The sequence below is a fragment of the Sinohyriopsis cumingii genome, chromosome 10, assembly GCF_028554795.1.
Source record: "Sinohyriopsis cumingii isolate HCF-2022 chromosome 10, ASM2855479v2, whole genome shotgun sequence".
Classification (NCBI taxonomy): Eukaryota; Metazoa; Mollusca; class Bivalvia; order Unionida; family Unionidae; genus Sinohyriopsis; species Sinohyriopsis cumingii.
Window position 1 is genome coordinate 103578604 of NC_142970.1, and position 14026 is coordinate 103592629.

General features: G+C 34.1%; 1 protein-coding gene across 6 annotated transcripts in view; it reads left to right on the forward strand.

The window, feature by feature from the left end:
- LOC149790748 (uncharacterized) overlaps nt 1-14026 on the forward strand; it is a 253054-nt gene that overhangs the window by 116495 nt on the left and 122533 nt on the right. Inside the window, exon 1 of one of the 6 annotated variants that reach the window (XM_089972809.1) lies at nt 3314-3810. The exons of the other annotated variants lie outside the window; for them this stretch is intronic. Within the exon in view, the coding sequence (XP_089828935.1) occupies nt 3750-3810 (61 nt within the window). The 5' untranslated portion in view covers nt 3314-3749. Of the gene's footprint in view, nt 1-3313; nt 3811-14026 lie in introns of those variants that run through there. 6 annotated transcript variants of the gene reach the window in all.

A 14026-nucleotide genomic window follows, 5' to 3' on the forward strand; every position in this document is an offset into this window, starting at 1 on the left:
ATTTTCTGTACATTCAATGAATAAACTTAATGTAGTTTCAGCCAATGAATTTACTGTACTAGCAAGTAATGGATTTACTGAGCTTTTCATTCATTAATTTACTGTACTTTCAGTTAATGAATTTACTGTACATTCAATGAATAAATTTACTGTACTTTCAGGTAATGAATTTACTGTACATTCAATGAATAAATTTACTGTACTTTCAGGTAATGAATTTACTGTACATTCAATGAATAAATTTAATGTACTTTCAGTTAATGAATTCACTGTAGTAACAACTTCTATCTGTACAGCACCTTGTTTTCAGTATCAAATAGCCAGACAGGATCATAATCACTACAATTATTCAAGCGAGATTTTTTCCTTGATGATATGAAACCTACTTAATAATCACATGTTTAATTTTTCTTCATTATTGGAGATTATATAAATGTACAGATTGATAATGAAATGTAGCATCATTTGTAAAGTATCTGGATAAATTAACCAAATTATATATTATGCATAATTGGCTAAGGAAAGGAAGATGGAAAGAAAGGAATGGCATTGTTTTGTGTTTATAGCAAAGCAACACAAAGAAGTTATTTAGTGCCATTGTAGGCTAAATTTAGAACAAAAGTAAATACATGTCCAAATAAGAAAGCTGTAAATATTGCTTTTGTTGTACACACACATATGCAGTTAGTTTTGCACTTATTTTCTGCATATGCTTATTTTGGTGTTTACTGTATTTATTTAGAAACAAGATCATTACAAGTACATAAAACATCCTATCAACCAATGCAGTTAATTGAGCAACAGGTATATTTTCACATACGTGCCCTGTTTTAAAACTTTGTCAGTAATTTATTTAACCAATAAAAATGTATAGGTTTAATGGCATTCCAGAAATTCCTGACCTACATTAAGTTATGATGTCTGCCACATGACAGGGTATGAAATATGTGCTATTTTAGAGGCAGTGACTACATGTCTTGATGATGCATGCATATTATTGTCATCCTACATAAGCTTCTTCTGGATGCTATGTAGGTCCATGACAATAAATTGAACTCATTACATTACACACAAAAAACTAAAAGATTAACTGGGGGGTGGGGTGGGGGCAGTGCCTTAGACCAGTTCCTTCCTTGGTATTTATTAAAAAATGTACATAACTCCTATGTCCTTCTAAAACAATACGATGCTAAAATACAACCAAACAATCTTTTGAATAATGACATGAGCTTATAAAGATAATAAGTTTTAACTGTAAGTAAAATGACCGATGTACTCAATATATTTTGAAATGATTGATAACATATTTCTTCAGTTGGCTAAGCTTGAATAATATTTAAGGGGCCAACCATTTCACTTTTTGGGGTAGGGGTGGGCCTTAAATTTTTTTAAAAAAGTTATCTTGAGGTAAACAAAAGAATAACTACTTGGTCTGAAGAAAATTTCAGCTTCCCACCCCTAATTAAATTGTAGTGCTCTAAGTTGATAAAGGATTTTTCAGGACAGAGAAATAAAATTGTCCTCAAATGAATCAGCCAAACTTGCTTACAGCTAGCCTGGAGCAAGACAACAGTGAAGAAGGTAAACATAATGAGAAATAAGGGTCACTCTAAGTAAACATTGAGGAAGTGTTTCCTCAATGTACACTTCCCAACAAGCTTGGGGATGTAGAAAAGGCCTGATGTGTCCTGCTGCATGTCATAAAATTTCACTAAATTTGCTCTGGGACATATCCCATGATGGTAATGCTGTACTTTTACAACAGTTAGCTCTAGATCCCAAACTGGACAAAGTATTTATTACCATTCATTACCTTTATCTTAGTTTTGTGAGCATGTTTTGAGGGATGACTAAACTTAATGCCTAAGATATACAAGGTCTTTTATAAACAGCCCATATAACCAGTGAGGAAAACCTGGGAGATTGTTTTTATTTAAAAATCTAACATTATGCAAAATACAGAACTGTAGAGCATCAGCTTATCTTGTATAATAGACAATTTATGAAATACCAAGAGTTGTATTCCCTACCTGACTGTTCTGTTAACATATGGTGGCAACACTGTTGTTGCTGATGTGGGCTTATTGCCATTTTTCAGCACATGATAGGCTATACAGGGGGCCAGTATAACTGGTGGAGGAAGAACCCAGGGAAATCCCTGTCAGAACCACCAACTCACAGGAAGCTACTGGCATGCTTTCTCACTTACCTACTTAAACCGATGCATATATTTTTATTGTGTAAATTAGACCTCTTAGTCTTGATCAAAGATGACTCAATGTATATTTTTATATATAAATTTATATTTTTATATATAAATGTGTATTTAAATATATAAATTTATATTTTAGAAATGTCTACAATTATAATAAATGTCTATAATTATAATAACATTTTTTTCTTCTAGTTTTGTACCACATGGTAATCCAAACAGTCTGGGTCACTTACTATTGTTAGAGACAATGAAAATTAGATAAACTTATTCAAAATCCATACAGAATACCAGAAATAAATCTACAAAAATCTGCAAATTAAAAGAAATGGCATTGTACCAGCAGTAAAGTCAGTTCTTGATATAAATTACACATGCAGCAAAGTTTTTTGTTTTGTTGTTACAACACATTTAACTTTTCATACTTCAGTACAAATGTAAGTGTTATTTATAATTACAATGAGGTTAAACACTGTCATTTGTTTAAAAGATTTAAAACTTTGTATCAACAGAGAGAAAGTGTAGAATTTATTTTTTCTTGCTTTCATTATTTTTGCTATTATTTTTTTTTAAAAAAGACAATTCCACAAGAAAGTAAAAGTTTGCAATTTTGCTCTGCAAATCCAAAAGCATAGTAACAAAAATTAACAGCTGTGATAACTATTTAAATAGAGAAATAATACACAATACTTTTTAATGGTTAGACATTCTAATTTCTCTAACATTATGAATTCATTATAATAATAATAATGAGGACTTTCTATAGCGCCTAATCTTTAGAAGCTCTAAGCACTTTACAACATTAGACAACACCTATAAAATAAAAACATATAATAATATTATTACAAAAACAAACACCATAAAATTAGAAAAACATTAAAAAATAAAAAACATGCTGAGAATATTTATTTATATTTATTATCTGTTTATATCTTTGTCATTTTCAACAACTTCACAGTCAAAATTAACTCACCTGATTCACCCATCCCTGTTTGTATTCCCCATTGGGAGCCTCGATTATCAAGCTTAAAGTTGTAGGCATTGTGACCTTTAACCCTGTGATGTCATCATCACACAGGTAGTTCGCATTGATTTCGAGTGGCAACTTTTATCTGTGTCATTTGTCTGCAGTCGCTGATTGCACACCTGAGGCAAACATCCTCACATACTACACCTTACCTGTGATTTTCACCAGGAATTTGCTATTTAATAGTGTACATGATTCAAAATGTGACTTCTCTGTCCAGCTAGAACCCCTTTGTTTACAGAAAATCTTTTTAATTAAACACCTGGCAAGGAATTGTAAAGTAGCTTCTGTGTATTGGAGTGTGTTTAAACCGATTCTGATACATGACTTAATTATGTATGAGTGACAAGGCACATTGTGGATGAAGAACAGCAGGCGAGTGTGGTCAATATGTGCATTTGAGTGAGAAATATGTCGATGTTTCAACAAGAATTAGGATTACTGTTAAATGCCTAGACAGTGTACATGTGGAATTTCACGTAGAGGACTAGCTATTATCAAGATTTCATAATGATACGAGGAAGAAAAGAAGGAAAAAGCTTTGCAAGTTGGTTTATTGGCTTTGACAGTGGTAAGTATTTAATGATATGTGCGTGACAAAAGTACAAATTTTGGACGGAAAGAGACACCCTTGCCTGGAAATAAAGTAGTTCCAAACAAAGGTATTGTAGGGAAGCTGTACATGTGCCCTTGGGATCGATGTTTAATTGGCATAATTTATGCATAATGTGACTGGTAGTGACCCGTTGTTGATTGTATCGAGAACAGCCAGCAATTTTGATATACCGTAGACGTATTTTTTTTTTAAGGTAAAGGCTTTTCAGAAATACGATCTTTGAAATTCACCTAATGGTGACCATAGCATTCTAAAGATATTGTTAGTAATGGATTGAAGGGTGGGTGTGTAATAGTGCTCTTACTGACTTATCCTTACCCTGCTAACAGTTACCTTCTTTTGATTGAAGTCAACGCTTTCTTTTGCAGTTATAGTGCTTGAATGGTTGTGCTTGTAAATACACCCCTCCCCCTTTTGAAATTACGTTTCAATGAAACTTTCATCATGGATCCATCACAAGTTCATATGTGAATATTGTTTTCAGAGTCTGAATATACATGTACAACATGTACCACACACTGTGACCATAGTTCACCATTTCTAATATTCAGTTAGTTAAATTGTAACATAATTCAACTTCAGATGAGTTACATAATGACCATAGCTGTCCTTCATGTCAGTCTTGTACCATTCACTTCCACAGATTATGAGAAGCACCAAAACTTTAATTGACACCTGTCACAGTTGGCTTAATTACATTCCATTTAGATGTGACAAACAGAAATGCTTGCCATAATCATAACCTTTCATGATTTGCCAGTGAACTGTTGTCCATTATCTTGACCCAGCAGTTATAGCAAAAATCTAAATTGTAAGACAGATTTATCAGTCTGTCCACTTTTATTTTATAGTGGGATGAATATGTATTGGTTCCTTCCCATACCACCCCTCCATTTAGTGAGCAGGAGGGAATCCTCAGACACCATACATGTTCTATATACATGAGAGAACTATTCATACCAGAACATGTGCATTCAAATGTGTAGATGTGCGCAGAATTTAACATAAATTTCTTTGTGGCCAGAAGGACTATTAGACTGAGAAATTTGCTGATTCTTCCTGACTGACTGAAAACAGCTGAAACTTAATGACACTGCTCGAACAGGAACTTGACTAGCCAATGGCTTGCAAACTAGTGACAGTACAGTTAATATTTAAACCCAGATTGGACATCAGTATTTTCTTACAAGGATTGTATGCTGTATCAGTCCATTTTATTGGTTGAAGCTTGTTAAAAATACATTTTGATTGCAAATTATTTCCTGAAATGTGTATGTACGTGCAGTCTTTTCTATAATGACCTGCAAAACAGTAATGAATTAAATGTATAGTTTATTCTTCCCTATTTTAAATTTGCTATATCACTTAAAAGTGACTATTTTAACAGACGTGAAATTTAAGACAAATTATTCATGCCAGTAAACTGTGTTCATGGTTTATAGCCGATTGCACAGTTCTATTATGATACAGTTGATATAAAATGCAGAACCATACTTAGATGATGAAAAAGCCCTCCCCTGTGATTTTACATTATGCAGTGAACAAGCCCTCCCCTGTGAATATACATTATGCAGTGAACAAGCCCTCCCCTGTAAATTTACATTATGCAGTGAATAAGCCCTCCCCTGTGAATGTGCAGTATGAATAGTGATATCTACCTGTAATGGTTAAATAAAAGTTAGTCCATATATGTACATGTTTTACTTGGTAAGATAACATTGCATGACTCATCAGTCACAAGTTGCATTCTGCGATTTGCAATACACATCTGTCTACATCATAGTCTGAATTGGCTACTAGTCTTGGTCAGTACATGGAAGTCACATGGTTCATCTCCAGAGCAGTCACATTTTGTTAATTTACTCCATGTTGGAAATAATTGATATTACATTACCACATTTATTTAAATTGCTCTTCAGAGAATGAATAAATTCCAGTAAAGTTAGAGATGAAATTAGACGAAGACTAACTATATAGGTTTGTGGTATTCAGTAATATGTAAATAATTATGATGGAGTCCGACATGGTCCCACAAAAATTGTGTCCCTAGTGGACAAGTGATGTTTATACAGAGGTGAATAAGCAGTGGAAATTGGGATTTGTAAATGTAAAATGAGATCTATACGTCAGACGTGTCTTATAATCTGTGGAAATTGTGGCTTGTGAATGTAATATGTGATATAGAGGTGAGATCTATGGGTAATCTGTGGAAACTGTGGCTTGTGAATGTAATATGTGATATAGAGGTGAGATCTATCGGTAATCTGTGGAAATTGTGGCTTGTGAATATAATATGTGATATAGAGGTAAGATGTATAGTTAATCCGTGGAAATTGGCATTCGTAAATGTAATAGCATATATAGAGGAGAGTATGGTTAATCTATGGAAATTGGGGTTTGTGATATGAGATATAGAGGTAAGATCTATGGGTAATTTGTGGAAAGTGGGATTTGTAAATCTGTGGAATTTGGGGTTTGTAAATGTAATATGAAGAACTGTTCTTTATACAGTAATGCTAGCAAGAATTCCTCTCACACAAGCCAAGTGATAGACATTTGTGAAGAATCAGTTGCTATTTGTAAATGTCTCCTTACACTGAAAAATATGTATCCACCATTTCAAAAAGTTGAGAAACCCCATGCAAGGATCACATCCAGGGATGGGGGTGGTTGGAGCATCTAGGATTTGTAGAGAAATTCGGTATAAGGCATGTATGATAAAGGTATCCACTAATCCTTGTATCTGTAAAACACCATGATAACATATTATGTAAAACAAACACTAAGGTAATGTTATACAAGAGTAGAATAATGCTAAGACTAGTCTTAGACACTGCAAGACTAATAGACTCATCTTATGCAAGACCACCATCAAACTAATGTTAGACTATGCAAGACTAACACTCATTTTATGCACTAATAGACTAGTGTTAGACTATGCAAGACTAACACTAACAGACTAGTGTTAGACCATGCAAGACTAACACTAATAGACTAGTGTTTGACTATGCAAGACTAACACTGAGACAAGTGTTAGACTATGCAAGACTAACACTAATAGACTAGTGTTAGACTGCAAGACTAACACTAATAGACTAGTGTTTGACTATGCAAGACTAACACTAATAGACTAGTGTTAGACCATGCAAGACTAACACTAATAGACTAGTGTTAGACTATGCAAGGCTAACACTAACAGACTAGTGTTAGACCATGCAAGACTAACACTAATATACTAGTGTTAGACCATGCAAGACTAACACTAATAGACTAGTGTTAGACCATGCAAGACTAACACTAATATACTAGTGTTAGACTATGCAAGACTAACACTAATAGACTAGTGTTAGACTGCAAGACTAACACTAATAGACTAGTGTTACACTATGCAAGACTAACACTAATAGACTAGTGGTAGACTATGCAAGACTAACACTATCATACTAGTGTTAGACTGCAAGACTAACACTAATATACTAGTGTTAGACTATGCAAGACTAACACTAACAGACCAGTGTTAGACCATGCAAGACTAACACTAATAGACTAGTGTTAGACCATGCAAGACTAACACTGAGAGACTAGTGTTACACTATGCAAGACTAACACTTAATATACTAGTGTTAGACTGCAAGACTAACACTAAGAGACTAGTGTTACACTATGCAAGACTAACACTTAACATACTAGTGTTAGACTGCAAGACTAACACTAATAGACTAGTTTTACACAATGCAAGACTAACATTAATAGAATAGTGTTACACAATGCAAGATTAACACTAGTCTGATCTGACTCCTAGAAAGCCTTATGTAAACTAAGACTATAATTTAGAAGATTTACTTAAACTTGGTGAGATTTTATAGATAACATTAGCCCCATTGTGCTAAAATAACTAAGTAACAACAGATGGTTATAAAATGAGACACCATACAGAATGGGAAACAATACAAACAGTACTAAACAAACCTTGTATGTACAAGATGGGAATACAGATAGTTTTTTTTTACAATACATGCAAAAAAAAAATACAAAAAACATACATTAACTGAACTTCTTAAAAACATGAAAGGTGTTTCAAATAAAGCTGTGTCAAATTAAACCAACACAAAAACTAGAAATGTACCAATACCAAATGTAACATTATCAACACCATGACAGAAGCGTCACTGGATCTTGGCTCATATGCCACATGTGTGTCCAAATTTGGTATAATGTGTATACAGCATTCTTTTGTTCACTCAGGCATGTTGGTATTGTACATTAGTCCTTGGTCTTAATTTTAGGCCTTAACACATTTTTTGCATTTTGTGGTTTTACACCTTTCAGCATAGTGGTGATATTATTAACTTCTTGCTGTGCACCAGACTATTGTGAACATTTTAGGCAGGTGTGTGTGTAACAGTTGATCTTAAAATTAATTGAAATTGTTAGGGCGTGTGGACTCTTGCTAATTAGGTTTCTAATCTTGGTGTCAAATTCCAGTGATTGGTTTATGAGGGTTACCATGCATACCTGCATACAAGGTAGGTCCTCTTGCTTGTGCATGGTGGGGGAGGGGGGGCTGAATTACAAACTTTCTTTTGTACCACCAAGCATTGTACAGTTGTTTAGAGAGGTGCAAACATTCGTGCAGGAAAAGGAGCACTTCCCACAACAAAACTCCTAAAATGCCAATTTAACCAAGGAGTTGGTGTAGGTCTTCATTACTGAGACGGGTCATCATACCTTTCAGAGAGGGACCTAGTTTATATAGCATATTTGCACATCTGATTTTTTTTCACAAATCTGCTTACATCAGCATATTGGCATGGTAAAATTTTGTATAATTTGTTACTTGGTCTGTATGCATACTTTGTATTAGCTGTATTCAGGGGCATATTAACCATTAAGCAGACTAAGCACATGCTTAGGGCACCAAGGCCAAAGGGGGCACCACAAAGTTGACAAAAGGGTGAAAAGAAAAAAAACGAATGAAGATTTATAAAAAAAAATTGATAAAACTAGTGCAAATTGATCATAATGTTCTGTTTCTTGATCATGGTGCACCCTGGGGTTATCTTCCCAGGTGTACCACAAGGAGCACTGCTGGCGCAGTGCACTCTGACCTCTGTCGGTCAGCGTGGAAATGAGGGGGGCACCAAGATTTGTCAGTGCTTAGGGCACCAGTGAGCCTTAATCCGCCCCTGGCTGTATTGCCAGTAATGTGTAAATTATAATGAATAAGTTGCCCTGGTTATTATGCTGATAATAGGATAAAGTATTTTTATTTCAATAAGTCCTTAACTCCATCCATGTAAAAGGAATCATGGGATGTTGTCAGTCATCAGTCTTGTAAATCAAGTAAAGTTGTGTCTAAAAGCGATATCCATTGGCATGTGCTTATTTGACAATGATTTGACAAGGTACACTGGACATCATTCAGGAAATGTATGGTTATGTCAGCCGCATCTTTTGTCACCGGCCAAGATTGGGGGAGCATGGGGTGCTTTGCCAGGAGTCTTATTCATTGTATTCATTTCTTTATTTTGTTTTGCCATGCAAATAATACCACTGAATGCCTGCAGCTTTTTAAGCATCAGATACAAACTTTATACCAGAACTGATGTTCTGTAACTATGCTTAGTACAAAAGAAGAAATTGGCATGAAGAATACAGGAAATAAATACGAATTGTGACAGTAAATATTCCTTATGTAGGTCATTTGCTAAGGGAAATTAAATCACAAAGGGGTGGAAACTCTACACAGACATAAAATGTACACATATAACTTATTCTATACAAACATAAATTGTACTTATATGGCTTAGTCTGCAAAGACATAATATGTACATGCATGGCTTACTCTACATAGATATAAAATGTACATGTATGGCTTACTCTGCATAGGCATAAAATGTACGTATATAGCTTATTCTACATAAACAAAAATGTACATGCATTACATGTACTTGTGTAGCTTATTCTATTTAGACACACACATATATATATGTATAATCATTTCTCTTTAATTTCATGTACATGTACATGTATAATTTATCCAATTAACATTAAATGTACATGTATAGCTTATTCTACATAGACATAAAATGTACATGCATGGCTTACAATACATAGACATAAAATGTACATGCATGGCTTACAATACATAGACATAAAATGTACATGTATGGCTTATTCTACATAGACATTACATGTACATGTGTAGCTTATTCTATTTAGACACACACACACATATATATATATATATATATATATATATATATATATATATATATATATATATATATATATATATATATATATATATATATATAAAATCATTTTTCTTTAATTTCACCATATCCAGAAATGATTAACATGTACCTGCCTTATCAGTTCATGATATATCTCAGTCTGGGTTGTTTTGAATTGACAGATAGGTACAGGGTCATGCCACACCCTATATTACTCACAATTAGGTCATTCCTGCTTGACCTGGATGACCCAAGAGGGCTGCTGTAGCCATGCCACCAAATGATATGGGAACTGTATAGAGTAGTCATGTTTTAAGCTCAGTTATTCAAAAGTTGAGCTAATTTTCAAATATTTTATATCATGTTATAAACAAAAATGGATTTAGAATTATTTCAAACCATTGCAGAATCTGAGAGTTTCATTTTTAAAAAATAAATGTAAGTAGTAATAATTCTTGCCCACATTTTATGTATCTAATCATGCCACATAGGGTCAGATCTAAATGGCTTTGTCCAGTCCAAATGGCTTTGTCCACCAAATGGCTTTGTCCAGTCCAAATGGCCTTGTCCAGTGACCATTTTAACATGCTGCATGGAAAGGCTGATAAAGATCTCTGATAAATTTATGATGACCAAATAAGACTTGCATTACATTAAATTCATGATGACCAAATAAGACTTGCATTAAATTAAATTTATGATGACCAAATAAGACTTGCATTACATTAAATTTATGATGACCAAATAAGACTTGCATTACATAATTAGACTGATAAATTTATGATGACCAAATAATACTTGCATTACAGAACTAGACTCTGATAAATTTATAATGACCAAATAAGACTTGGATTACAGAACTAGACTCAAATGCAAGGGACTAAATACATCAGACCTTTGCTTTCTTGTGGATGGGGTGAGATTGGATGTGAATGCTGATGGAAAAAGACTTATGAGAGTGAAATAAAAGCCTAGAATTTTAGATAAATTTCTTTTTGGCCAGAAGGACTAATAGATTGAGAAATTAACTAGTCCATGCTGAATCTTCACTAGTCCTTTACCAATTGCCTGGTGACACCTGAAATTTAAAAAACTACATGTCCTATGGGAAAATTATACAGTCTTGGTCTAGTAGACTACAATTAATTACAAGCCCGAAATATAATATAAATGCAAAATGGCATGGATGTATTTCATAACTTAATAGTAGACATCAGAAAGAGGCATTCCCTTCTTCATTTCTTGTTGACAGCAAAATCAAACATAAAGAACTTAAACAGCAGTATGCTTTCTTATATTTGTTGCATTGTTAAATGCTAATTTATCTCCAGTACCAAAAAATATGAGTCAAAATGCAAAAAAAAAGAATATTTTAACAATTCTATTACAGGCTAGATTTACTGTTGCCATGATTTAGAGCTAGTAATTTGCATTCGTAAGCTGTCTCATGTAACAGACAGACATATTTATTTTTATCAGGAATGAGAACAAAGTTTATGATAGATGATAATTCATGTGAGTAGTAAAATCCTCTCTTAGGTGTCTTTTTATGTACATGTATTTTTCTTACCCAATGCTGGACTTTTACATGTGTCAGACCCAAAAGGGACTAATTATTGGTGTACTTATCGCATCTGGTATGTGAGTAGTAAAATCCTCTCTTAGGTGTCTTTTTATGTAGATGTACTTTACTTACCCAATGCTGGACTTTGCCATGTGTCATATCCTAAAGGGACTAATTATTGGTGTATTTATCCCATCCAGTATGGGGTTATTGATGTTTACAGCTGGATAGGATGATATATTGTGTATGGTAAGTTCTTCAATAGGTGCCTATAATGCCTATAATTGGTTGTTATGGGACTTTACACAAATATTGTACAACTTTATTGGTGCCCATTGATGTTGTTTGTGTGCTTTAAGCCGTAGACAGACTCTTTTATTACTCTTCAAATGCTGCTATGCATGGATTTATAATATCACAATTGTGTCCAATTGTGTCCTGTTTATCAAAGAAATCTTGTAAATTCAACTGGAACACAGACAGACAGACATACAGATAGATAGATAAATAAATAAATAGATATGTAGGTAGATAGATAGATAGATAAATAGATATGTAGGTAGGTAGGTAGATAGGTAGATCACAAAAGTTAATCAGGTTAGAGAGAAATCAGACAGTACAAGGAGCTATGGCACCAATTGCATGGCTGTCATGTATGTTTTACAGTATTTAATTAAATTCTACTTTAATAGGAACCAAAAAAAAGAACCAGTCCCATACAGTTTAATTTGAACAAGAATCATTGCTTACTTTTCCCTGTTGCCTATTTGATCTAATACATGCACATACCTTAATAAGTACATGCCTTGTCTTTTGCTCAAAAGACACAAAGAAATACCTAGTGCTAATCAGTGTCCTATAACAGCTAATAAGATGACTGTCTCAGTCCTATAACAGCTAATCAGATGACCGTCTCAGCCCTATAATGGCTAATCAGATGATTGTCTCAGTCCTAGAATGGCTAATCTTGTTAGCAAACAGCATGCCTTTTTGTCTTGTTAGCATCCAGCATGCGTTTTGTTAGCAACCAGCATGCCTTTTTTCTTGTTAGCACCCAGCATGCCTTTTGTTACCAACCAGTATACCTTTTGTCTTGCTACCCATCAGCATGTTTTTTGTCTTGTTACCCACCAGGATGCCTTTTGTCTAGTTACTAACCAACATGCTTTTTGTATTTTTACCAACCAACATACCTTTTGTCTTGTTACCAACCAGCATGCCTTTTGTTTTGTTGCCAACCAGAATGCCTTGTGTCTTGTTACCAACCTGCATGCCTTGTGTCTTGTTACCAACCAGCATGCCTGTTTGTCTTGTTACCAGCCAGCATGCCTTTTTTTAATATTACCAACCAACATGACTTTTATTACCAACCAGCATGGCTTTTGTCTTTTTACAAACCAGAATGCCTTTTGTCTTGTTGCCAACCAACATGCCTTTTATCTTGTTACCCACCAGCATGACTTTGTCTTGTTACCAACCAGCATGCCTTTTGTCTTTTTACAAACCAAAATGCCTGTCTTGTTGCCAACCAGAATGCCTTTTGTCTTGTTGCCAACCAACATGCCTTTTATCTTGTTACCCACCAGCATGACTTTGTCTTTTTACCAACCAACATGCCTTGTGTCTTGTTACCAACCAGCATGCCTTTTGTTTTACCAACCAGCATGCCTTTTGTCTTTTTACAAACCAGAATGCCTGTCTTGTTGCCAACCAGAATGCCTTTTTTTCTTGTTGCCAACCAACATGCCTTTTATCTTGTTGCCCAGAATGTGTGAGTTAAATTTGTCTTAGAAAAGGACTGTACATTTGTCTTATTGGGTGCAATCATATTGGTTGATAAAATAAACCTCCAAAGTGGAAAGCATTCAGCAAAGACAAATAGAGCTGCTACATGTAATTCTAGTTATGTATATGCATGAGAAGAGGACACAGTCTATGACATCATTCACATGAACTTATTATAATGGGCTTTAATCTTAATGAAACATGGGTAGCACATTGTGAAATTTAAACATGGGTAAAACATTGTGAAATTTACACAGGGATAATAAATCATGAATTTACCCATGGATAATACATCATAAAATTTACCCATGTGCAACAAATGGTGAAATTTATCCATGGGTATCATCATGAAAATTACCCATGGGTAATACATTGTGAAAATTACTCATGGGTAATACATTGTGAAAATTACTCATGGGTAATACATCATGAAAATTACTCATGGGTAATACATCATGAAAATTGCTCATGGGTAATACATCATGAAAATTACTCATGGATAATACATTGTGAAATTTACCATTGGATAATACATCATGAAATTTTCCCATGGTTAATGCACAGTAAAATTTACCAATGGGTAATA